At 39.3% G+C, this 27,835-nt stretch overlaps 2 protein-coding genes and 1 long non-coding RNA gene across 7 annotated transcripts in view; all 3 read left to right on the top strand.

The window, feature by feature from the left end:
• The window catches only part of prpf6 (PRP6 pre-mRNA processing factor 6 homolog (S. cerevisiae)), a 52,307-nt gene extending 47,854 nt beyond the window's left edge, over positions 1-4,453 (top strand). The window contains exons 18-21 of the mRNA NM_212655.2: positions 851-942; positions 1,025-1,139; positions 1,292-1,418; positions 4,001-4,453. Coding sequence (NP_997820.2) covers positions 851-942; positions 1,025-1,139; positions 1,292-1,418; positions 4,001-4,153 — 487 coding nt within the window. The 3' untranslated portion in view covers positions 4,154-4,453. The remainder of the gene's footprint in view (positions 1-850; positions 943-1,024; positions 1,140-1,291; positions 1,419-4,000) is intronic.
• Positions 4,454-7,470: 3,017 nt separating this feature from the next.
• wu:fl05b04 lies at positions 7,471-19,931 on the top strand. The gene is made up of 5 exons (NR_186825.1): positions 7,471-7,619; positions 8,570-8,701; positions 14,245-14,339; positions 14,426-14,578; positions 19,169-19,931. It is a non-coding gene; the product is annotated as a wu:fl05b04 (long non-coding RNA).
• A 1,733-nt stretch (positions 19,932-21,664) lies between these two features.
• Positions 21,665-27,835, top strand: part of edem2 (ER degradation enhancer, mannosidase alpha-like 2) — a 32,026-nt gene continuing 25,855 nt past the window's right edge. For 4 of the 5 annotated variants that reach the window (XR_015522737.1, XM_087305414.1, XM_087305416.1 and 1 more), the window contains exons 1-2: positions 21,690-21,890; positions 22,183-22,293. Coding sequence is in view for 2 of the 5 variants with exons in the window: in XM_087305413.1 (XP_087161539.1) it covers positions 21,784-21,890; positions 22,183-22,293 (218 nt within the window). In the remaining 3 variants the exon portion in view is untranslated. Of the gene's footprint in view, positions 21,891-22,182; positions 22,294-27,835 lie in introns of all 5 variants that reach the window. The other variant, NM_001305614.1, reaches the window with a different exon arrangement.

Raw genomic sequence — 27,835 nt, 5'->3', positions numbered from 1 at the left:
AAAAACCTCAGTTATATCTTAAAACACCTGCAGTGCCCCATATGGTCTAAAACCTGCAGGTGGACAAATCTAAGCTTGTTTTGAATAAAACAAATATAAATATGGATATAATAAATAATACTGCTAATAATAATAACATTATACAAAAGCAAATTGTTATGAATGAACTGAAAAAGCCTCCCGAGATGAAGAAGACATAAAAGCAGTGATTTTTCATATTTATGTAGGCTAGAAAATAATATGTTTTGTAATATTTTAATCCTTTATGTATATATATATATATATATATATATATATATATATATATATATATATATCCTATATCTATTCTTATTATATACTATATATATCCTTAATATTTAAATTTTTTTCATATGTAAAGATATTTGCCTATTGCCCTCTTGTGCGTATTAAGATGTGTGTAAGCAAGGCGCAACTCTGCGCCGGAGTTTAGACCGGGTTAGTTTTGGTCTAATGAAAAATCTATTATAGTTTCTCAAAATAGCAACGCGCCAGCGGTCCGCCTCAGAACGCCTTCCTTTTTAGACCAGAACACCTATGGGCGCACATATGAGCGCTAATGCATTTGCTATTTAAACAGCATAGCGCAACGCCTCAAAACGACTCTTGCGCCAAGCTGAAACTACCAAAAGACTACTGCGCCACGCCTTGCGCCACACTGCGCCGGGTGTATGATAGGGCCCTTTGTGTTTATATATCAGTCAAATATAGCTGTGGGCACAATATACCTACACAGTTCTGTTTCAAAATTAGATTTTGCATAATAGGAGCCTTTTAAAGACAGAATATCACCAACAAATAATACATCATTTGATCTAATTGTCTCTAGGCTGGAGTCCGTCCGGCTTGAATATAGAGCGGGTTTGAAAAACATTGCAAACACACTCATGGCCAAAGCCCTTCAGGAATGTCCTAACTCTGGTAAGGCATTAACTTTGATCAAGATCTTCAATAGCTTGTGTATGCTTGACTCCTCAACGCTCTCAATATTCTTCCTGTTTAGGTATCCTCTGGTCTGAAGCAGTCTTCCTGGAGGCCAGACCTCAGCGCAAGACCAAGAGTGTCGACGCTCTGAAAAAGTGTGAACACGATCCCCATGTGCTTCTGGCAGTGGCCAAGTAAGACTGCAGAATCTTGCCAGAATTGTCTCAGCCCTAAATTCCACATTGCCTACCCACATTCCTGTTCTTTTGTTTTGTTTTTCGTTAAGAACGGTCTGACCTTTTTTACCCTCCCCATTTAAGCCATTACTGCCTGTGTTTGTGTGCAGATTGTTCTGGAGCGAAAGAAAGATAACAAAGGCGAGAGAGTGGTTCCTGCGGACAGTAAAGATTGAACCGGACTTGGGCGATGCTTGGGGTTTCTTCTATAAGTTTGAGCTTCAGCATGGGACCGAAGTAAGCTTTTACCTATATTATTAGTAAGCCATAATCAACAGGTTGTGTTAAAAAAAATGTACCCCATGGTACCACAAAAATTTATATTCTGATTGAAGGTGTACAGTAAAATCATTGCAGTCAGTTTTGATCACATTTCTAAATAAATGTGTTCCCCCTAAACGCAACCATAGCAGCTCACTGAGGCTGCATTTACACTGGTCAATTCCGATTTTGCGGCTGTATCTGATTTTTTTTGATGACCAGCTTGCATCATCTTTTAAAAGTGACTTGTATCTGATTGTCTGCATTTACACAGCACGCAACAAAAGCTGCAATGAGCAAGAAAAGGAGTGGGTGCTGACTGAGAGCTGATAATAAAAGAGCGCTTCTTTCTCCATTCTTGTATTTATTCTGTTCGCAGGGTTTCATTTTTTTTGTTCTTCTTCTTTTTGACAAGTTCTTTTACTATAGTTTATGACAGAAAAGTTCTCATTTGGCCATCTTCTTTTAATCCAGGCTTTTTAAACCAGGAGGATTCTTAACATCATTTCCATGGCGTGATTTATGCTTGTGATGTATTGAACAGTTTTAGTCTAGCCTATATTGTTTACATGGCGGACTCTGCGCTCTCTCTTTCTCTCTCTGTCTTTCTCTCTCTCTCTCTCTTTCTCTCTCTCTCTCTAGCTCTCTCTCATTAACATCCCTAAATACCTGTGCTATATGACAGTACAAAAGCTTTTTTAGTCCTCGTTTATGAGATTTCAGGTTTGGGACTGCTAAAGTCTGTTCTAAAGTAAAAGAGTTGACGTCATTCGCTATGGTGTTTAATGATGCGCGACTCACATAGACAGGTGAAAATCCAAATTACTAGCTTACACTGCGAACACGAGTGCACGGATCTAATTGATATCAGATAAATTTCCACATATGAACAGGGCCTGAATCTGATTTGAGTAAATCAAGGCCCAATCCTAATTCCATTTTTGTACCCCTACCCCTTCCCCTTGGCCCTAACAACCGAGGGTTAAGGGGAAGGGCTTTAAAATTTACCCCTAAGAATTGGGACAGCACCTGCACACGTCATCATATGTCCTCGCGATCTCCTGCTTCTCCTGTGAGATCAGACGATGGTGACTGCTGTAGTGATTCCAGTTGTTATTTTTTTGGTATTTATCTTCAGGAGATCACTAAAGGCATATATTATGTTATCATGACGATCTAATGTGGCAATAAGACCGTAACTGTACTGTGTATTTACACTGTGGCCATATTCATCAATGTAAACACACCAAAAACAACATTAACATTATAGCAGACACTGTAAAAAGCCCATTGACAGCCACTAGACATTTCTGACAGGGTATTCCAGTGTCAGAATGTTGTGGGACTGCTGTATAGGAGTTATTTAATAGGGATTATAGATCGAAAATTTTTTTTTTTTTTAGGGTTTTTTTTTTTTTTTTTTTTAAGCATGACAGTAAAACACGAACGCGGTTATGAATATATTAAAAGTTTTTTTTTTTTTTTATTGTAAAAATTCGTAATGATGACAAAAAATACTAATTTGTGGATCTCGTTACTTTCGGGTTCAGCAATACTGCCGCTGTGGCTGGTGCATTCTGGGAAATTTTCTTACCCTTTGGTTTCAAGTGTGGTCCTGAAAAATCTTCGTTCGAAGGGCAATTCAACCCTTTCCCTTACGCCCCATTCACACGGGGCGACAGCGTCAACAATTCCCATTCACTTTGAATGGATGACGTCAGGCGTTGCCGAACTGCATTGTGGATTCGTCGGCGCCGCTTCAGAGGCGTTGCTCGCTACAGAAGTTGGGACTTGCTCAACTTTTCAAGCGCCAACGGAAGTGTCAGCCAATCAGATCGCTGTATGCAAATACAAATACACCATCTCAGACAGTGGCCTATTGCTGACTGAATTTCATTGGTTGACGCTGCTATGACGATAGCTTCAGCCCAAACTTCAGACACGCCTTCAGTCAAGCGTTGACGTTGAAGCCCCGTGTGAATGGGGCTTAAGCCCTATGCCTTCAAGCTAAAGAGAATTGGGACACCCCTACCCTTTGGCATGCATGCGCAAAACGAGGGATAGGGGTAAGGGGAAGGGCTAAGGCAGGGGTGGCCAACCCTGTTCCTGGAGATTTACCTTCCTGCCTGTAATTATCAAGTGTTGTTCAGGTCGTAATTAATTGGTCCAGGTGTGTTTGATCAGGGTAGGAGCTAAACTCTGCAGGAAGGTAGATCTCCAGGAACAGGATTGAGCACCACTGGGCTAAGGGGTAGAATTGGGATTGGGCCCACATGTCAAGCTTTTTTTGACATGTAAGCAGAGATTTCTGGTGTTGCCGGTTGTACAGCCACTTCCGCTTGCCACTTTCGCCGGTTGAAAATAATTTCTAACATCACTAAAGATTAGAGTTGGGTACCAACACCTGGTGCCATTATAGCACCGGTACCTTTGTAACCGGTATGTACCGGACCGAATCAGCATATGAATTTCAGTACCTGATTTCAGTGCCACTGGTGCTGCGACAAGGACGTAAGAAACATCAACCTTTTCTCACTCTTTCTCCCTCTCTTTCTCAGGAGCAGCAGCATGAGGTGAAGAAGCGTTGTGAGAATGCAGAACCGCGTCACGGTGAGCTGTGGTGCGCTGAATCCAAGCACATCCTCAACTGGCAGAAGAACATCGGAGAGATCCTGGTCCTCGTGGCTTCAAAGATCAAAAACTCCTTCTAAACCGCGGGACTATTGTCAGATTCACAACTCAGGCATGTTTGGTTTAGCAAATATGTTATTTTTTAGGGAATCTGTGGATGAATGTCATTGAGAGATTTTTGTTTTGTGTTTTATGGCTATTTTTCCATTTTTGGAGTGGTTGTCTCCGTTGTAAAGTCTAGTTACACCCAGAGACATGAGTTCATTTTGAACATTATTGCCAGAACTATCTGCCACCTTCTTACCCTTCTTCCCATTAGGCTTGTGTAAATGTCTTACTGGTTTATCAGGAAATAAAAGTCTGATCTGTTTTGAAATAAAGTTCTGTCATGAAGCTTTATTGGGTGCACAGACTAAAAAATCCTATTTGATCTGCTTCTACCTATATGGTGCAGGTGATTGCTGTTGCCTCAGCAGCCAGTAGGCTTGCTCCTCAACATTTAAATGCTTCAATGTTGTTTGCACTAGCAATATGCAGCTCTTTATTTGATAGAATTTACATTCTGCAACAGCAGTGTGGCATATTCTCATATAGCATGTCTGTGAATATATTGGCAGTAGCAAGGCTTGGTGCTTACTCTGCACCAGTAGTTAAAGCGGTAGCAGCTGTGTATTTTGTGTATACACTCACCGGCCACTTTATTAGGTACACCTGTCCAACTGCACGTTAACGCTAATTTTTATTCAGCCGATCACATGGCAGCAACTCAATGCATTTAGGCATGTGGACATGGTCAAGACGATCTGTTACAGTTCAAACTGATCATCAGAACGGGGAAGAAAGGTGATTTAAGTGACTTTGAACGTTGCATGGTTGTTGATGCCAGACGGGCTGGTCTGAGTATTTCGGAAATTGCTGATCTACCGGGATTTTCACGCACAACCATCTCTAGGGTTTACAGAGAATGGTCCGAAAAAGAGAAAATATCCAGTGAGCGGCAGTTCTGTGGGCACAAATGTCTTGTTGAGGCCAGAGGTCAGAGGAGAATGGCCAGACTGGTTCAAGCAGAAAAACAACAATAACTTAAATATCCACTTGTTACAACCGAGGTCTGCAGAAGGCATCTCTGAACGCACAACATGTCTAACCTTGAAGCAGATAGGCTACAGCAGCAGAAGACCACACCATTCCTGTCAGCAAAGAACAGGAAACTTAGGCTACGATTCATACAGGCTCACCAAAAATGTACAACAGAAGATTGGAAAAATGTTACCTGGTTTGATGAGTCTTGATTTCTGCTGCGACATTTAGTTGGTTGGGTCAAAATTTGGCATCAACAACATGAAAGCATGGAGCCATCCTGCCTTATATTAATGGTTCAGGCTGGTGATGGTTGAATGGTGTGGGGATATTTTCTTGGCACACTTTGGGCCCGTTAGTACCATTTGAGCATTGTTTCAACGCCACAGCCTACCTTAGTATTGTGTCTGACCATGTCCATGACCACAGTGTATCCATTGTCTGATGGCTACTTCCAGCAGGATAACGCACCATGTCATAGAGTTCACTGTACTCAAATGGCCTCCACAGTCACCAGATCCTCAATCCAATAGAGCACCATTGGGTTGTAGCGGAACAGGGGATTCGCATCATGGATGTGCTGTCTACAAATCTGCAGCAACCGCGTGATGCTATCATGTCAATAAGGACCAAAATCTCTGAGGAATATTTCCAGTACCTTGTCGAATCTATGCCACAAAGGATTAGGGCATTTCTGAAGACAAAAAGGGGTCCAACCCGGTTCTAGTAAGGGGTACCTAATAAAGTGGCCAGTGAGTGTACATGCCAGCAGGTATATACATATTCATTACCGTACTAGGTCTCTTTAAGAATTTTTGTATCTGTATTATTTCAAATATGGTGGAAGCCTTACACATTACATTCTAAATCAAAGCATAAAAGGTTTTTATTAATTGTGTATGTATTTTTATGTACTAGGCAAAGAAAAGGAATATTAATCTTTATTTTCTATTTAATCTAAGATATTTACACATTCAAATTACTGAACTAATGTATAGTCGGATAGCCATTGTTTTTATTATGATATCTGCTTCGCGTTCTGCATTGAATCGAGTCAACTAACAGGTTTTTCAGCCCAGGATGATAAAAAGTCCTATAGTTACTGTACATTTTCAATTTTTGCAATTTTGCAATATCACATCATGACTTTCAATGGGGTTTAGGTCAGGGGTAATGGCCACTCCATTATCTCAGTCCGTTTTGCCTGAAGGCAACATTTTGCTTGATTACTGTTTGAGGTTGCTCTGTTGTTGAATAACGTCTTTTAATTGTATTTCCTTTTAATCAAATAAGTATATTTAGACAACCTAAACTCATCCATAAATGATGCATTGTAAACTATAAATAGGCCCAATGCCACAATATCAGAAGTGTGTCCATACAATGACATTAGCTTCACCATGTTGCACAGTCTACACAGTGCAATAAGACTTGCATTTAAAGTCCTTTAGAAGTATAAAGCACTATAGAAAAAAAAATACTTGAGCTGGATCCCTGCCTTAAAGGGCCTGGGATAACGTTTCCCTAAAGATGACTTAAGCTTACATAAAATGTTACCACTATTATATTTCTGCCTTTGAGATCTGCACAAGAAAAATCATGTTGAATGATGACCAAACCACACACATACTTTGAACTCTGACACGTCTGGACACAGTACATTTATTTCTATTCTGTATTTGTTTTTGTTTTGTTTTTTCTCTCTCTCTCATAATTCAGAAGCTTAAAGCCTGTAGGTGTCCTGGGAGTTGAGTATTGGCACATCTGATCATTCCATCACTGCAACTCCAGGGAACTTTCTAATCGTAACCCTGTGAACTGGGTTCTAATCGTCATGGAAACCGAGTTCACAGAGAGACCGAGAACCGTGAAGCTCCCCCGAGTTTGGGATGGTGGGTGTTCAAAAAGAGATTTTTTTTCTTTTGGAAAACCATAAGTGGGTCAAATAACAACAGTTTATGGTCATTCTCAAGCAAACACAATAAAGAGTCATTTCCTCATCACGGCGGCTGCAGTGAACATTCGGAACCGTCATGCAGTCCGCGCGCTTCTCCAGAGGACCCTTCACCGTTTTTACTAAAGCAGGCGATCTCTGGCTGAAACCGAAACAAAGCGCAAAGTTTGATTGATCGCGGAAGTTTTCTAGACTTGATCAGACTAGAGATCTGGTGAAATCCAAAGCGCGATGCCAGCAGCAGCCCGTGACGGTGAGACGCATTAGAGGCTCGTCGCTTTTCTCTCGCCACTGCTGGAATGGACGCGGTTCAGCTTCACCAACGCGCCTCTCGCCGGAGCATAGACTCCCACTAGAGCTCAGACGCGCATTCAGGATTCATTAAGTTCGGTCGGACTGCAAAAGCTTTCTGTAAGAAACATGTAAAAGGCGTCGGACGCCGCTGGACCATGTCCACCTTCCCAAGCCATGACTGGTGCGCGCAAGAATCCCTCGTCATCTCATGGTCAATGGTAAGATTCGGATCCACCGCATCACTGCGCCACAACACTGCGTGTGCAAGGAATGCTCAGCGTTATTTACTGACATTTTACAAATGCATGCACGCTTATAGATAATTGTTATAATTTTTTTTTTATTATTTAAACAGCCTAAAATCAGATATAAGTGCAGTTTAGATTGGTGAATGAAACAAATTGACATGCTTTTTTAAAAAGAAAAAAAACTTTTCAGTTTTCTATTAAAGAGATATTTGCAAAATAATTATAATAGTCCGGTTCTTTAGCAAGACCAAAGTTGCAAACAAGTAACTTTATACAGCTATACTGGAAAAAGCTTTGAAAATGAGCATTATTATGTATAAAAGTGTGTTTTATCTTTAAGTTAAAAAGATTTAAAAATGTCAAATTTGTCAATAATATAAATGTACATTTTAATAAGCTTATTTAATTGTTTATTTTTATTGAAATTATAATATATATGATAATTCACAAGCTTTTCATTCAAAACGAGCTCTGGGTTTCCCTTTTGTTCCCAGATGCTTTTCTGGTATATTAGTCTGGGTTAGGGTAAACGTCCTTTCAATATTCTCCTTTAGGTTTGCTTTAAGTTCTTACTTAAATAAACAAACATATGTAAAAAATATATATATCTTGGACTCTGACTAGAGCCAACATTCCCACAACATTATTATTTGGTTCTCAAAAGAGAATGGGAGCCATGTCTGTGCTGTCTGGACAGTAACAATTGAGACTTATGTTATAACGATGTTGCAAATAAAACAGTAAAATCCTCTCCAGGTATTGAATATAGTAGGTTGTAGGCCAGCAGCCCATGTATGATGTTTTATGGTGCTTTGACAGACGTGACTTTATTGCAGTCATATTAAAGTCCTCTTTTAGATTTGTAGGTGACGAGCTTTTAAACCTGGTTTGAATATGATGTCTAATGTTTGTGTGTGCAGTGTGTAAGGAGGCCTGTGGTGTGTGTCACTGTAATGCTGCTGTTCACAGTGGCCCACAGTAAACGCTCCTGTGATTATTCAGTGATCATCAGCACCTACAAGGCGCTCATCCTGGTCGAGCTCCAAGCCCTGGTAAGTACCTTGTCTAATAACTGCAGTTCATCTATTCAGACACACAGTGGATTGAACTTTTAGAAAGATCAGGACAGTTTCTGATTTGGTTATCCAGCCCATGTTGTAAGCAGTTTTGTAAAGTATAACTGTGGTAAGACTGATTGTGTTTATGAAATGACTTGCTGCCCTCTAGTGGTGACCTGTAGAACATGAGAAAGGGCTGATTTGCTAATCTTGCTAGCTGTAGGTAGCACCACTATGAATGTATTTTACTGCAATTATCAATTGTTTTATTTAGACAACATATTTAATATAATAATAATATTATTACATCATCAGAATAATGTGTCATTGTTATTATAAAATAGTATAATTTAATATTTAGTATTGTATAATACAATTAAGTGCTGAATACATTGAATTGCTGATTAATTGCAACGATCAACTAATTTATATGTATATCATCATCATTTGTGTTTATTATTGTATAAGACTAAATCATAGTAATGACTCAATTATTACCACTGAACTGTAAAATATTTCACTTAAATATTTCTAAGATAACATCTGTTGATATCGACAAATAAATTGATTGTAACTGATCATCCAGCTCCTGAGAGAACCTTGCTAGTCCTTCTCTCATGCCCTCTTGGCATCTCTCTGTTCCTGGTGGGTCTGCAAGGGGGATTTGTTAAAACGCTCACTTCAGTCAAGCACAAATTTCTGTCACTAAAGACTGCACTCCTGGTTCCTTTGGAAAGGAAATTGTTCTCTAAATTTGGGTCAGCTGATTCCTCTTCTGACCCCAGCCCTCCAAGTTTCCTGGCACTCATTTTGAAGCCCAGCTGGTGAACCCACAAGCACTACTCAGGCCCGGATTGGCTAATCGGGAGGACCGGGAGAATTCCTGATGGGCCGGTCCGTTTTTGGGAGCGAGGGCCGGTGTCCCTAGTTCCAGAATCGGTTGCTCTCAGCAGTCACACTTTTTAAAAATAATTTAATTATTTACTTGACCACAGCCTTCTTATTAATTATTTTACCGCAGCTCTGCTCTTTTTATCTATTTTCTCTTAGCCTCGTAAACAGGATGCAGGTTAATGATGATATAACTAGATAAGTCACCATTAAACGTACAGCAGTTGTGGTACAATGGTTAGTACGTTAGATTTTGAGGCGGCCAACCCGGGTTCGGTCCTTGTCTAAGTAACAATTTTTTTTTTTTAATTTTTATTGTTAAGACATAATACTGTAAGGGTTGTTGAACATTTGAAGTTCTAAAAGTGCTGTTTTCTCAAAAAAAGACGTGATAGTGTAATTAGAAACTGAATTGGAAATAACCTTATTTTAATATAGTCAGTGGTGAACTGAGATGGGCCGGTCTGAGGCTTGAAACTCCAGGGCTGAAAAAGAGTCCCACTCCGGCCCTGGCACTACTCCTGAAGGAGGAAGGCCCATGTCTAGCACTGCTGTGCAGATAGAGCAATTCTGAGCAGCTCTTTAGCTGTGTCCCAAATCGCATACTTGTGCACTATTCTACGCCATTTTGTAGTATAAATAGTGTAAGTAGTGTGTTCACACTGAAAACTCTAAAAATAATAAGAGCACTTTAATTACCCGGATGATGCACTCATTCAGCCGCTAAAATGAAGTGTGGAATGATGGACACTTCACGCACTCAACGACCGCAGGTTTGCTTACGTAGCGGAAGGGGCGGAGCTATCAGACGCACATGTTGAATAACTTTATTTATTTTGGATGGTGAAAGCAAAATTCTCCTACGAGAGTGATTTTAGCGCCTCCCGATGGTGAATGCGGCAATACACACGGCAGGTATTATCTGATAATTCGGTCATTTATTTCACTGATTTGGCGACCGTCAAACATCATCAGGGAAACGGTTTGAATTTCCGCTTAGTAAAAACACAATAGTGTGCCATTTGGGACAACACTACATACATATACTATCCTGTTGAGTGTGTAAGTGCATAAGTACATAGTGCATGAGTGCATAGTGTATAGTGTGCCATTTGGGACGCAGCTATTGTCTGTTTTGTTGGCCAGAAAAAGGTAAGCACCATCTCCAGAAAGCGAACAAGGCGAGAAGAAGTGTTGCCTCCTGCTGGCCCGGATTGGCTAATCAGGACGACCGGGTGAATTCCCGGTGGGCCGGTCTGTTTTTTTGGCCACGAGGGCCGGTGTCCCTCAGGACCGAGTTTGCCCACCGCTGCTTGCACTCTCAGCAGTCTCACTTTTTTCATTTATTTATTTATTTGACCATAGCCTCACCCTTTTAATTCATTATTTTGTCGCAGCTCAGCTCTTTTTATTTATTTTCCCGCAAAATCATTCAACCCCAAAGAGCGGAACCTTGGTGAATATAAGAATTCGAATAATTAATAATAATGAATAACAGATCACTACAGATCTCCAGGTGGAGAGGAGACACAGTGATAGAGCCATTTCACTGGATGGGGATGATTGGGAGGCCCTGATGGGTAAGAGACAATGAAGGGACACCCATACTCTTTACAAGAGTATTGACCACAGAGAGTCAGGAACTGGATTGACCATCTCATCAAAGACAGTGCCCATTGATGGTACAGCGTCCCTGTCACTATCCGCTTGTTAAGTGTGACGTCACGCGAAGCGGCTTTCGGGTCCAAGCGCTCTAATCAACTGAATGGGGAGACTCATGAAATGGTAATAATAAACGTTTACAAAGCGATTTAAGGCTTTCGAAAATCACGATCGCAATATATATGTCCATGCCTAATATCCGATGGCCAGATAGTGATTATGTTTTTATAATTTTTTATAATTTTTGGTATTTGTTATCCAGCAAGCCCAGAGATTGTTGTGTACACTATGATTCTATATAAAATTAACTTTAATGTGTGATAGGAATAAAACGTGATCATAAACGAATGCTCCACTCAAATGAATGGCGGATTGGACCCGGAAACAGTATTACTTGCGTCACAAACACGTCACCACTTAACAAGCGGATACTGGCGCATTAGGGCCCACACAGACCACAGACTAAGCACCTCCTGCTGGTCTCACAAACACCACTTCCAACAGCAACCTAGTTTCCCCATGTGGTTCCGCATACAGGCTCAGCCTTGCTTAGCTTCAGTGAGAAACCAGAAAAGCTGCAGGGTAATATGGCTGTTGCTTCTCCACCCAGTAAACACTAAAGAGATCCTCCAGAACCTCCAGCATTTGGTCCAGTACATCTAGTGTATACACATTTAGATAACTCTTGTACCGGGACTGGTGCTTCTACTCAGTAACTCCATGTATGAATTCTTGACCATGGATCAGTTTCTCCTTTAGGTAAACTTGTGTCTTCTTTGGACAGATTATCTGTCCCGATTAATTCATATGTTGCAACCCATATATGTTTATCTTCCCAACAGTTGGGAGATCTCTACAGCGTCCTCCCCCTTTGGGCACCAGAACGCTTTCTCAATGCACAGTACTTTTGTAGTCACTTAACTCAATTTTGGCTTGGTGAACATGTTACAACTCCCCTAAAGGATTTACAATTCCCAAGTATAGTAATTCAGGTCACAAGGGATGTTGCCCTATTTCAAATCAGGCCTTTATTTGTCACATACACTTTCGCATAGTGAATTGAACCCCCCAAACATACACAAACATCACAATTTTCAGGGAAAGACAGGTCACAGGAGGTAGCATTTAGAAAGGCAAGTAAGATACATCAGGAGGGTTAGGCAAAAAAAAAAAACCCTCTCACCTTGCTCTTGATTAGAGCAAAGTGAGACGGGGAGAAAAACTGCCCATCTAGCAGAGGAAAGCACATGGACAAGACACAACATTGACAAATGGGATGAGAACAGGGGATATGGATGTAGTCTGATGAGGGCTGGCAGCCGTCTGGTCCTGCAGCCATGGAGGCGGTGGTCGTAGACCCGCCCTCTCCTCCCGTTGGTGAAAGCACACAAAGGCGTTTGGATGAGGGGATCGGTGGTGATTGTTTATCTGTGGTTGTGTATGTGTGTGTGCTTGAGCCTGTAGAGTCCAACATGTGTCCTTGACAGGGAGCAGGAATTTCAGAGCGTCTCCTTATCTTGCTATCCAGGAGATAGGTTGTTTTTCTCCAGCCGAGGCCATCTGGCAGGAAAAAAGAATACAGGGAGCAGAAAGATAGAAAAATACTTCAACTTTGGGTCAATATCTGCCAATTTCACAGATATTTAATGTCCATCACTCGTCTCCAGATCTGGCCAAATCTTGTTGCAGAGCCGCTAATTTCACCCTGATGTTTTCCAGTTTCCGGTCTAGGACCATAGTCTGATTTGAGACCCTACCCATATGCGTTTCAATCAAGCCGACCAGCTAGGTCGGGGGTTTTGTGCAGCACTGACCGCTTTCATCAGTCGCCGATACCCCAGGACCCCGCATAAGCCCATCAGCAGAAACCCTGTTATCAAAGTTCCGAATAGGTAAATATCTTCAATATCCTCCAGAGACAGAGCAGCCAGGCACAGGACGTGCTACTTCTCCCACCCGTCCATCAAGTATCCAGCTGCAATCGTCCCCGCAGGACAAGTGGGTTCTCGCAAGCCCAAACTTCTCATCGAGAAGATGGTGTCAATTGCATTCGGAGACCAGTTGATCAAATCCATAATTCCTTATTCATTTGGATAGCAGGGCACAGAGAGCCTCAGAGATAGAATAAGACGAAGACAAGAGGAGCCAGCTAGGAGAGATATGGGATGGAGCGGGAGGAAATACGATCGCCTTCGCCGAGTGCCGAAGAGAGAAAAAATTTGGTAACCAGGACGGTTATGTATTTGGTGGTGCCTGTATGCTCATGCTTTCATTTGTCACCCCTTCCCCAAACTTGTAATCTGGTTCAGTGGTCATAGTGTTTTCCTTGAAGTTTATCAGTCCCAGCATAACTTCCAGAGTAGTAACTGACTGAAAGGAAACATCTCGAAAGTAACCCAATTTCCCTGAAGCAATGATCACAACCCTGGACTTCCAGTTGAATGCTGAGCCATGGCTTGACTCCTCAGCAGAAACCTTCATGAGTCACTGTAGACTTTTAATGTATGCACCGATTTTTAATGGCCCATTTTCATACAACTTTCATGTCGCCAATCCCTCTTTCAGGGAACAAGTTTTACATCCAAACAAGATGTTATGAATGCATCTTTTATAAACTTTTTCTGCATTTTAGTTGCCATTATTATTAAAAGACAGGACTGTACTCACAAGACAAGACTGTAGACAGGATGCAGAATTGGGGGCTAGATTGGGAAAAATCTACAAGCCGGGACTCAAACTCGGGGCACCCAAAGCACCATGTTGCTATATGTCAGCGGACTGTCCGCAAAGCTATCAGCTATTCAATCTTGAAATTTGATACCTGTTCATTTTCAATCCAGAAAATAAGATGGAGATGCAGTTACACTCTTAATCTTTGTTAGAATTACAATCCAGCTAGTGAGTAGCACTGTTTCATACATTTAACGATGATTTTTAGATGAGTTGTTGGGATGTGTTTCAAACTGTTTCCTCTCTTGTCTCAGAATCTGACTGGTTCGTTTGACATATCAAAAGAAAAGGACCACTGTCCTGAGAAGGTACAGCCTGAGAAGGTACAGCCACTCGCATATGCTTACATGTATGTTTCCTCAATACAGATGGTTTTAGACAGAGCTGCTTTTGAGTGTGTTGTGTTATAATGTCTGGACTGCATTTTGCCAGCAGGTTCGCTGCCTCCTGCGGTATATCTATGGCAGGACTCAGATCTTCAACTGCTTGAGTAACAGTCGGATGCAGCAGCAGTCAGACCGCATGACTGAGGTGGTGAAACAAATGCAGAGGCTCCTCACACAAGACTGCCTCAAACCGCAAAAAATGGTAGACCATCCATTTAAATGTTTGTTTGTTTCTTAACTTAATAATCAGAGTAAATTCAACTCTAGAACAGAGGTTCCCAAATTCGGTCCTGGAAGGCCTATGCCCTGCAGAGTTTAGCTCCAACTTGTTTCTAGGGATGGCTGACGTGAAACTGACGTTTCGACACAGTATCGAGATCCCAAAGCGCAAGTGTTTCGAAACACTGCACCGAAGCATGATCCGAAGCACCCAAGTCACGTGACTAAAGTGTTTCGAAACACCTGGTCACGTGACTAAAGCGAGTAAAACCATGGATCAGCTTTAAAGCGTTTTGAGACCTGTTTCATATGGCCTAGTGGACTGTGCGTGTGCACACTGATACTGTGCTTCGATTGATGTTTTAGGTTCGAATCCCGACTTGTACAAATACTCTGAAATCATGGTTTTATGTATTTTAAGCATGTTTCTGTTTTGTGTAGCCTAAATAGGATACAGCTGCAGTTACGCTATCAATATAGCATCATTTTTGTAACACTGTTAAACTATAATTAATAATTTTACAGTACTGCGATAGTTCGGTTTAGGGTTTGGGTAGAAATTAATAAAATACAATAAATGGGAAATTTAATGACTAATATAAATAATTCTTGATAACTTCAGGCCACAGTTTCTGATCTAGCAGCAACCCTGTTTTAAGACCAAAACAAGACATATTTATTCACAAATTGTTTATTCGGATATCAAACCAATGTTGAAACAAAACGATACAAGAGCAAAGCATTACCAACTGGTATTAAAGCATTTTAAAACAACAATATCAGCCTGGATTCGAACCCACTATTCCCGCCTGTTAGTCAAATATCTTAACCACTCCACTATATTACATGAAGACATAAGCATACAAAGTGGGGTTTAATGCCTCAATTTGCTCAACTGTTCTTTGCTGAATCTGTTTCAGTGCAATACATAAAAAATGACCACTAGGTGTCACTGTAGAGTGGGGTTTCGAAACGTTTCGAAGCTTCGACACATTTGCTTTGACTGTTTCAGTGTTTCACGAAGCCTCGCTTTGCCCACCACTACTTGTCTCAACACACCTGCCAGGATGTTTCTAGTGTTTCTAGCGAGGGCATCAGCCATCCAGGACCGACTTTAGGCACCCTTGCTCTAGAATGCTGAAACCCTTGTCATTAGTGACACCAGTGGTTGTTAAGTGAACTGCAGTCAGAAACTTGTGTCTCATTTCAACTGAGCAATAGCCTATAGTCAGTGTTGCTCCTAGCTTAACTAAATTTCTCAGTAGCTTGGCGGTAGCGTCGCTACTTTCTAAATCAAATAGCTTTTCGGTAGCGAAACTATTTTTTCAGTCAAGTAGCGCAGTAGCGTCCACAAAGCTACATTTACAGATCGCGGATCAGTAAGTGATGGCACCGACATTCACAGAGCTGTGAGGCCGTTTTCTAGGCGATGAAAGTAAATCCATATGATAGCTAGAACTACAGCTTCTTCTTCTTCCTGTTTTACGGTGGTTGACAGCAAATGTTTTGGTGCGTTACTGCCCCCTCTGGTGGTGATGTCGCCAACCAAATTAGGCTAAGACGAGAAACTTGCTTGATGGAAAGATGACTGAGGGAGAGGAGTTATTTCTGAAGCAGGGTTTCTCGTGACCATGCCTCGAGAAGTACATGTTAAGATGCAATAACTTTGTCTGATGCTGTGCTTAAAAATACTTTAGTAATTTATAATAAGTACTACTATAGCCTAAATGACTGCATTATGTAGTGTAATTTATTAATAAAGAGTTGTAAATATATATACAATATGGTTAATGGTTATGTCAAAATATTTCTCTTTACTATAAATGACTATAGAATTTTAAATGTGTAACACCTGCTTTTATTGGATTTTTTGTTTTAGCTGTTATATACTATAATGTGTTTCTGTTTAGTACAGAATATTATTTACAGTAAATAACTAAACTGGTATGCCTTATATGTTTCATTGGCAGTTTTATTGATCTCTAAGATATGATTGACTTGGATTTAAGTTGCTTTGATTTAAAAATAAAAATTGCAAAAATAGCTTGGACGTAGCTAAGCTACTTTTGCCTTGTAGCTTTTAGCTTAGCTTGCTACATTTCCCAGGGGGTAGCTTTTAGTGTAGTTAAGCTATATTTTAAGTAGAGTTGCTCATAGCTTAGCTCACTACATTTTTCAAGTAGCTTGCCCAACACTGCCTATAGTATAGACCAGGGTTTGACAATCCTGTTCCTGGAGATCTACCTTTCTGCAGAGTTCAGCTAAAACCTTGATCAAACACACCTGTCTGTAATTACTAAGCGCTCCTTCAGATCCTACTTAGTTGGTTTAGTTGTGTTTGATCAGGGTTGGAGCTGAAATCTGCAGGAAGGTAGATCTCCAGGAACAGGATTGGGCACCACTAGTATAGTGTATAATATGTCCACTAATGAATCAGTACAGGTCACATTAAACCGGCTAGTACCCTTTCTTCGTAGACATGCAGTACACCAATAAGTTGAGATTGACATCATTCTCACACAAAGAATAAAGCACATGTCGGTGTCCTGTTTCGGCTGTGGGTTTACCCTGCTGAAAAATCCAGCTTAAACCAGCCTAGGCTGGTTGGCTGGTTTTAGCTGGTCGACCAGGCTGGTTTTAGAGGGGTTTTGGCCACTTCCAGGCTGGTTTCCAGCCATTTCCAGCCTGGTCTTAACTGGTCAGGCTGGGAAAAGACCAGCTAAAACCAGACTGACCAGCCTAGCCAAGCTGGGAGTCCAGCCAAAACCAGCTATATCCAGCTTAAACCAAGCTGGTCAAGCTGGTTTTAGCTGGATTTGGCTGGACATTTTCGAGCCTGACCAGCTAAGACCAGGCTGGAAATGGCTGGAAACCAGCCTGGAAATGACCAAAACCCCTCTAAAACCAGCTAACCAGCCTAGGCTGGTTTAAGCTGGATTTTTCAGCAGGGTAAACATAGCACTTCCTGAGTTTGTTGCATACGCAAGTGATGATTCTTTGTAAACTGATCAGTATTTAGTGGCGATTCTTACCTCACTTTTTTGGTACCATACTGTTGTGCTAGATACCATTAAGGCTGATTTATACTTCTGCGTCAAGCAAACATGCATGGTCTGTCGCAGCCTCCGCACAGTCGCATGCCCTTCGCTGTGGCTGATGTTGATGCTAATGCACACCTCTCAAAAAAGTAGCTACATGTCACAATGACGGGTATTGCAAGCTCCGTGATTGGTAGCAGTGACGAGTGTGAGTGGTGCTGAGTCGTGAGCCCGATGAGTCGAGTCCCGCGAAAGAGCTCCAGATGGAAACATTTGTTTTGTTTACCTTATGATTAAAGTTGTTGCTTGTCCGCTGGTTCTTGCTTCTGAATTAAGGCTGATTTATACTTCTGCGTCAAACGCTGGCGTATGCTACGGCGCTGACGCATAGCCCTTTGCCGTGGCCATCGACGTCACTGACGTGCACCTCTCAAAAAATGTAACTACACGTCGCAATGACGCGTAACGCAAGCTCTGTGATTGGTCGGCTTGGTAGCGCTGACGAGTCTGGGCGGGACTGAGAGCCGCGTGAATGGTGCGAGCCTGATAGAGCGATTGTTTACAAGTGTGGAGTCCCGTGAAGGAGCTCCGGATGGAAAGTTTTGTTTTGTGTTTACCTCATAGTTAAAATTGTTGCACGTCCGCCGGTTCCTGCCTCAAAATGAGCGAGTTTGAGCCACTTGCACATCCCGGAAGTGTTTAGGAAAAGCAAAACATCAGCGAAGAAACTCGACACAGAGGAACATAACCACCTCACTGCCAACTAGCGTTTCGGAAGTGTTAATGCAGACCGGCAGAGACAGCGCGCAGAAGTGTAAATGTATAGCTACGCACGTTGCATGTGCCGTGGGTTACGCCGGTCACTTGACGCAGAAGTATAAACCAGGCTTTAGTGGTGGGCAAAGCGAGGCTTCATGAAACACTGAAACAGTCAAAACAAATGTGTCGAAGCGTTAAAACATTTCAAAACCCATCTCTACAGTGACACCTAGTGGTCATTTTTATGTATTTCTCTGGAACGGCTTCAGCAAAGAAACAGTTAAGCAAATTGAGGTATTAACCCCCACGTTGTAGAATTGAGGTTTGATGTGATTTAGTGATGAGAGTTCCACACTAGCATGCGAAGGTAATGGGTTTGAATCCAGGGTGATGCAGCTATAGATTTAGTTTTTAAATGCTCTGATTTTGTAATGTCTTTGGTTTTAACTTTAGTCTATTCGAATGAACACTTTGTCAATGAATATGTTTTGTTTTAGTCATAGAAAAGGCATAATTTCGGAGAATTTATACTAGCCGTTGCACTATCCTAAAAGTTTGAAAACCCCTGCTGTAGCGTACTGTATCAAACCACACCGCTCAGTGGAAATCAGCCAATAGTGCCCATGACTATGCTTGTACACACATAACATATTAAGAGATGTAGCATGATCTAGAAATAGATGAATTGATCTTAATAGTTAAATTCTGAAATAACTAGAGGACAATAAGAAACAAAATATGCTATCATTAATATGATATACTATATTGATTTGCAGAAAAAAGCATCTTGTAAACCGGTGAAGAAGCGCAGAGGACGGCTGCGGCAGAGACTGAAGCTGATGAGGATGATCATTAACAGCTGGCAGAGGCTACTGAGCGTCACGGCTTATTAAACTACACACTGCTCTCAGTTCAGCTCCAGCACACACTATTTAAAACACTATGCACCTTCACCATTATTTATTCACCTTGAAATACAAAGAGTTTTGTCAGTGAACCGATAAGCTGAGGTTGTGTCGAAACACATACAGTTCTCCTTCTGGTTGTATAGCATATGATTTATGCTAGTTTTTTTTTAAAGCAATTCATGTTACATAATACACACATATATATACGAACACTCACATCCGGTGCTGCATATTGAGCCTAAAATGACTGTTGTAAAAAGCTGACTATGTTAATCATGTTCTGACAGTAATTGTACATTCACATCAGTACATTCTGATGGTAATTAAACAGAGTATTTTGTTTTACCGTGGACTTTTTCAATGGATTCATCTTTTAAATCATGTTATTTGTCTGTATGCCTGTACGTTTGAAGTTTTAGTGTGTGATTTGGACAGAGGAGTGGTTTGGAAACTGTCAGTCATTTGATCAAATATCAATACTGCCAATATTTCAGAAACTCATCACGGATATCACTCACTCTGTAATTATGCTGCTTTGGTGCTGCTGACTGATGACCAGGTCTGTTCATTCATTTTATAAATCCTTGTTTTGTGTAAGTAGATTTAAAAAATAAAACTAAATAAAAATGTTGCATGTGTCTTTCTCATTTGGAGTTTTAAAAATTATTATTTTTTTAAATGAATGAATGAATGAATTGTTTGTTTGTTTGTTTGTTTGTTTGTTTGTTTAAATTCGGTTTTATTTTATATGCAGGCCTGTATGCATGTGTCTTTTTTTATTTGATGGAATTAAAAAAATAAAAATAAATAAATATATATATTTATTTATTTATTTATTTATTTATTTATTTATTTATTTATCTATCAATATCCATCTACAGTATCTGTCTGTCCGTCTGTCTATCTATTTAGTTAAACTTACTTTTCTTTTGTGTGCAGACCTGTATGCATATGTCTTTCTCATTTGGTGAATTTTTAAAACACATTTTTTTTTAATAATTAATTTAAATATTTATTTATTTATTTTTATTTAATTTTATTTTATATTCAGAAGTAAATGCATGTGTATTTCTTGTTTGGTGAATATTTAAAAATTTGTTTTATATATTTATTTAATTTTATTTTATATGCAGACCTGTATGCGTGTGTCTTTTTTATTTAGTGAATTTTTTCAAATATTATTTTTATTAATTTAGTTTAATTTGATCTTATTTTATATGCAGACCTTGCTTAGTCAAAATCTTTTCTTTTTTTGTTTTTAAATAAATTGCTTTATTTTTAGAATAAAATTATTTTATAATATATTAACTTTTTTTATTTAATATTTCTGTAAGTAGATTGTATTTGTTTCATGATTCTTGTTATTTAATTGATAATTTTACTGCTCTGCTTGTACACAATTAAGTACACTTTTTTTTTTTACACTTTTTAATTTTGTGGCTTGGTTTTTGTCTTGTTTTGTTTTGCATGTGTCTTTCTCATTTGGTGGATTTTTTTTAAATATCTTTTTTTATTTTATTTAATTTTATATGCAGACCTTGCTTAATCCATATCTTTTCTTATTCTTTTCTGACGTTTTTGGCGTTTTTGAATAATTTGCTTTATTTATTTATTTATTTATCTATTTATTTATTTATTTATCTGTATTCCATTTTCAGTTTTCCAACATTTTTTTCTCATTGGTGCTTCTGATGCATGTCATTTTTTTTTTAATGTGACTTCCTTATTTAAGTCCATGTTTTGTTATTTTGTAATATGTAAATATATTATTTTTTTTCTTTTCAAAAATGAAATATTTTTGTAAGTAGATTGTATTTATTTAATTATTTATTTATTTATTATTTAATTGATTATACTACTCTACTTGTACACATTTACGTACAATTCTTTCCTTCAAAATCTACATATATATCTCTGGTGCTCTGATGTCTTTTTTATTCCTTCTACAAATTTTTTAGACTTAATTTTTTTATTTTTTTTTTATTTTATTACTACAAGTTACACAGACAGAACATACATTTTATTTTCTTGTTTATTTTCTTGTTTTTATTTATTCCTAATATAAATTTACTGAACCTCTAAAATAGTTTTTTTAAATTATTATTATTACTATTTTATTTCCTTAATACTTGGTTAAAGATATAAGTTTCTGTCTGCTTTTGTTGTTGTTTTGTGTGAATTCATTCTAGGAGTCCACTTTTTTGGGTGAAGATTTGAAACAATGCAATTGTATTTCTAATATTAAATTATTTTATTCTTTCACAAACGCTTTTTTACTTTTTACAGTCAACGACTTTTATATTTTCACAAACATAGGGCTTTTATTTTAAAATTGACTTGCGCATGCTACCTGCACGTCAGCATTCGCTCGCACGCACGCGCAGTGTGTGCACTTCCTATTATTATTATTGTATAGTATTTGTGCACCTCCATGTAGCCGGGAATTATTGTATTATTTACCTCTGTTCACATCTCGTTACTTCATGCTTACTTTCCTTTTCTCCGCCATTTTCTGCGCCGCGTACCTGTCTCCGATCATCAGTCATGTTAAAGGCAGAGACTTTACTGAGCAGGAAATGTCTCATTACAGGTGACATCTACTTATTTATGCACCCAGCATTAATTACTGAGTTGGTGAGATAATTATGGTGTCGTATAGAAATAATTAAGTGTTTCGAATTAAGTGACAATTAAATAATCCAAGTCGTGGGTTTTCATGGAGAGGTATTTAACGTTTGTCAATGAGATTAGCCATATGTTCATGTGTCAGTGTGTACTATCTAGTGCACTCTATCTTGCGTGTCACCTTTAAAGACGTGTAATTGAAGGAAATTGGAAAGTCATTAGCTGCTTAACAGTTGTATGTTACTTTAATTTCACAGGGACAGAGTAAAGTCCATGTTTTATCATGCATATAACAGCTATCTGGACAATGCATATCCATATGATGAGCTGAGGCCGCTGACCTGTGATGGACAGGACACCTGGGGCAGGTATGAACTTATTATGATAGAGGTAAAGTTGGTTTTATATTCGTACATTCATTCATTTAGCAGTCTCTATATTGTTTACTGTGTTACTTTGAATAATCAATTGGAATTAGCATGCCAGTATGACTTCTAAACAACATTACCACTGTCTAGTTCACTGTTAACAATGTTGTAATTTGATAGTCATTTGCTGCTAATATGATTTCCCTATTTAGAATTTGCAAAGTTTTCTGAAATTCTCCTTAATAATGTAATGTCTGAATATCCGAATATAAAACCTACTTTACCTCTATCTTACTATGTTGTGACCAGAAGGAAACAGGACATTTTCTAGTTCAGTGGTCAACATAGTATTAAAGTCTCTCTTATGACTAGTGTCAGACAGAATCTGCAGACGTTTTTGCTATTTCAGCAACGAATTTTGTATAAAATCAGTGGATTTATACAGAATGATTTGGGGAGTATCAGAACTAAAAATGTAATATATGAAATAAAATTTTTTTTTTTTAACTTTTATTTAATTTTTTAAAATGCAAATCCAATTAGATCCACTTATTTAATAAACAAAGCAAGTCTCTCATATAATATGTCTACTAAATGACAGAAAATATTACTTCACAAACTGTATTGTAAATAAGTCATATGAACGTTTTAATATTATTAATTAAAAAACTGGATAAATATAAATTTACGCAAATTTACAGTAAATACATAGACTCAGTGATGAGTTAAAATCGGCACGCGCAGATTCTGTGTGGGCCTTTTTTGTCTATTACTTTAAACAATAGGGACAATACATAATGTATAACTTTAATCAGGATTGTCCTCAGAAAATGGATTGGGGTAAAGTTGGTTTTATATTCACACATTCAGACTTTCACCTTCATATAATTTCAGACAAGCATTCTTTGCAAAATAGGAAAATCATACACTGTAAAAAAATCGTGCTGTTTTAAATATTAGAGTTGAATCAAATAAACTTTTCTAATCATCAACTTGCAATAATCAAACTGACTTAAAAAAGTTAAACTTTTCATAACATGAAAAATGAGTTGAAACCTGATTAGCTTTTAAAAATAGGTTAAAGGCGACATGTAAACATTTGCTGTCTCTACTTTTTGACTTGCTTATTACAGTGTTTTAGCAAAGAATGATTGTCAAAGTACAATATTGCTTACATTCTAATAAATATGGTTAATTTTGTTTTGAAGTCATACTTACATTCATTTCAGACTGAATATACAAAGTGGCGTAGTAAACAATAGAGCGACCATGTCACAAGTTGTCTCATAAGAGCACATCATTATAATAATAGTTTGAATTAGTCTTTTTTAAATGCTGCTTTACTATTACGTTAACACCAAAGTCTGAATGTGCGAATATAAAAACTATTTTACCTCAGAAAAAAACAGGGACATATGGTCATGCTAGCTTTCAGTCGGTTTTGGGTGTTAATAGTTACAAAGTAACTAAATACTGTAATTAAATTGTTTTTCTGCTAAAATATTAAAGTAAAGGATTACTTTTAATTTTCAGCCAATTTAGTTAGAGTAATTTATAATGTACTTGCCTTAAATACTGTCCATTTATCAGTTCTGTAAAAATCAATTCAGAGAGGCAGAATAATTTCTGTTGTTTTAACACTGCTTACAATAAATTATTTCTAAACACAAACAAGTGTAAAAGGACATCACGATAATCAAAAGGTTATACTTAATGCTTATAAATACATTACACTTTGATCATTTCAGCTTGTTAAAAACATTCAAACATTAGTGTTTGGCCACCAAACATGAGCAAATTACTTAGGGTGCTTTCACACTTGGTTCATTTGCCTGGAACGTACCAAAGTTCGATTGTCTCCCCCTGCCAACTCCTCGGTTGGTTTGTGCACTGCAAAAAATGTTTTTCTTGCTTAGATTTTTTGTCTTATTTCTAGTCTAAATATCTAAAATTTCTTATATTAAGAAGCATTTTCTAGACAAGCGAAACAAATTGTCTTGTTTTGAGAAATTAAATGCCAATATTAAGTGAGTTTTTCCTTAAAACAAGCAAAATAATCTGACAATGGGGTAAGCAAATTAATCTTGTTTTTTCTTTTGACGTAAGATTATTTTGCTTACCCCATTGGCAGATTATTTTGCTTGTTTTAAGGAAAAACTCACTTAATATTGGCATATTATTTCTCAAAACAAGACAGTATGTTTTGCTTGTCTAGAAAATTCTTCTTGATTTAGGAATTGTTAGATATTTGGACTAGAAACAAGACAAAAAATCTAAGTAAGAAAAGCATTTTTTGCAGTGTGTTTATACTATCTTTTTTCTTTCTGAACCCCGGTACGCTTGCGTCATCGAGCTGCTGTTTTGTTGATGGCCGTTGCTAGGTGACAGTCACGAAAACAAGCGCCGAAATGGAAAGACTTCTGCACATCGCGGTCATTCTTCTTTAATTGAAGCTTTTGGCTTTGGACATACAGAAAGCGACTCACGTCCATCTGCCGCAAAAATGTTATAAACATTCAGAACATCACACAGTGTCTGCAGAAGCTGTTTTTGGAGGAGACAAGCAGACATCACTGTGTTTGCCCTGACTAAGTCCCGCGCGTGTCACCAAGGTACGAAACGTGACACACACAAACACGAATGAACGTTATGAAAGCGATAGTTCGTTGTACAGTTGGTGGTTTACTTCCGTGATTTGGTACGATTGCGTTCACATCAGAAGTGAACTATACAAGAATTCGCATGAACCGTACCCCAGACCACCTCTTTCAGGCGGACTCGGGTACGGTTCACAGGTGCGCATCCAAGTACAGAAGACACGTTCACACTAGCTAAACGTACCATACTATGACGTCAAACGAACACGGGTGCGGACCAAAAGTGCTAGTGTGAAAGCACGTTTAATGACAGCTGTTATAAGCTTGCATAAAATCTCTTTCACATTCACTTCTGTTAAACTTTGGCGTTCAATAGAAAACACACTCTTTCATCTCTCTCACACTATAACCAACACTTACTCCAGTTTTGTACATTTGTGTGCAGACACTTTCTTACAATCACTCAGCATATCAACATTATGCATATATTCACACAGTTGAGTGGGCTTGACAAACCACCTGTAGAAACGCTCCTCCTTCCTTACTCTAGCACGTAATTCTCTGAGCACTAACAGTTTCTTTGTATAATCAGCACTTCTTGTGTGTATTGCCTCTTCTTGTTGAATCGCTGAATGCCTCAAGAGCACCAGAATTGTTCTACAATACATTATGAATACAGTAAGTAAAGGGGTTGGACAATGAAACTGAAACACTGGCTAATTTAGTTTTGGAGTTTTCATGGCTAAAGCCTGGTTTATACTTCTGCGTCAAGTGACCGGCGCAACTCACGGCGCAGGCAACGCGCGCAGCTGTGCATTTATACTTCTGCGCGCTGTCTCTGTTGCTCTGCATTAACACTTCCGAAACGCTAGTTGGCAGTGAGGTGTAAATGTTCCTCTGTGTCGAGTTTCTTCGCTTCTGTTTTGCTATTCTGAACACTTCCTGGATGTACAAGTGACTCAAACTCGCTCATTTTGAGGCAGGAACCGGCGGACGTGCAACAACTTTAACCATGAGGTAAACACAGAACAAAACTTTCCATCCGGAGCTCCTTCACAGGACTCCACACTTGTAAACAATCGTTCGCGCCATTCGCGTGGCTCTCGGTCCCGCCCAGACTCGTCGGCGCTAGCAAGCCGACCAATCACAGAGCTTGCGCTACGCGTTGTTGCGACGTGTAGTTACAATTTTTGAGAGGTGCACGTCAGTGACGGCGATGGCCACGGCGAAGGGCTATGCGTCAGCGCCGTAGCCTACGCCGGTGTTTGACGCATAAGTATAAATCAGCCTTAAATTTAACCAGCCCAGTGGCCGATCTTCATTGATTACACATTCCACCAGTAAGAACAGAGTGTGATGGTTAAATTAGCCGAATAATAGCAGTTTTGCTTAAAATATCGCAATGCACACAACATTATGTGTGACATATTAGAGGACAAATTGTTTTTGCGCGTCACGCTGGCGCATCTGTGACCAAGACAGCAAGTGTTTGTGATGTGTCCTGGGTAATGTCAGCGAACCACATAGAAGGATGAACCACATCCGACAGGAGTAACTGTGGACGCAGGAGGAAGCTGTCCGAAAGGGATGTCTGGGTGCTGACCCGGATTGTATAAAAACAAAATCACAGCTGCCTGACTCACTACAGAATGAAATTTGCACCTCAACTCTCCTGTTTTCACCAAAAGGGTTTGTCGGGAGCTCCACAGGGTCAATATACATGACAGGGCTATTATACCTTTACGCCCCATTCACACGGGACGTCAGCGTCAAAGCTTCCCATTCACTTTGAATGGATGACATCAAGCTTTGCCAAACTGCATTGTGGATCCGTCGGCACTGCTTCAGAGGGATTGCTCGCTGCAGAAGTTGGGACTAGCTCAACTCTTCAAGCGCCGATTGAAGCGTCAGCCAATCAGATCGATGTATTCAAATACACCAGCTAGACAGTGGCCTATTGCTGACTGAATTTCATTGGCTGACGCTGCTGTGACGATCGCTTCAGCCCCAACTTCAGACACGCCTCCAGTCAAGCGTTGAGCTGAAGCCCCGTGTCAATGGGGCGTCAGGCCATTGCCAAACATTGGTATCAGTTGTGCAGGGATGGTTAGGGCTGCAATACCATGGCATTCTCTAGGCTGAACATTTGTGCTAGATGGCCATTGTTATGAATTTCTCTAGTCTGGCTCACGGCACCAAACTGTTGTGAAATTCTAAGACGAGCCCAAAAAAAACAGGGAGAACTTTCGGTATCTTCAAAACAGAATCCTTTAATAAGAAGAACTCAGCGTTGCTGTGGCGTCATCGAAAGAAAACTCTAATCCAGAGCGTCACTACAGAGATCCATGAATGACAGGAAGTCATCAGATCAACTCAACGCTGTTTACCTACATGATTTTTTGTGTCTTCATGTAGGATTTATGACATAACTGTCATAAATGTGTGAACCGTTTTGAAATCTACACTTACATCTACGTAGATATTGAAAATGAATGAAAGATGAAAGAATAAGTTAAATGTGCCTGTAACTTTTTCAAGTTACATGACTGGAAGATGGGGCCTATGTTACTCAACAGAAGCCATTGAATGGAGTTAGGAAAGCTTATAAATGTATATTTTGAGAGAGTTATTTCAATTACTCTCAAAGGGGGAACTGTGGGAATGTAAATGTATATTCCAAAGTAATGCAAAGTGTCAGTTTCACAGCACGGCTGTGTAACTTGCACTGTCGCCAACTATTTTTAACGAAAACGCGCTAAGCTCTGCCCGAAAAGTCACTAGGTTACGTCAAATGTTAATTTGCATATTACTGACGTCATCACGTTCTGCCATTTCTGTTTAACAGCCTATGGTCAATAAAGAGGTATTTATATTTGCTCTACGCTTTATGTAATCATGTCAATTTAACAATGTATTGCTGTTTGAATACAGTATATGTGTAGTAA

Source organism: Danio rerio, chromosome 23 (genome assembly GCF_052040795.2).
Source record: "Danio rerio strain M-AB ecotype USA chromosome 23, GRCz13ab, whole genome shotgun sequence".
Classification (NCBI taxonomy): domain Eukaryota; kingdom Metazoa; phylum Chordata; class Actinopteri; order Cypriniformes; family Danionidae; genus Danio; species Danio rerio.
The sequence above is the reverse complement of the archived record's forward strand: the minus strand, read 5'-3'. Positions and strand labels throughout refer to the sequence as shown.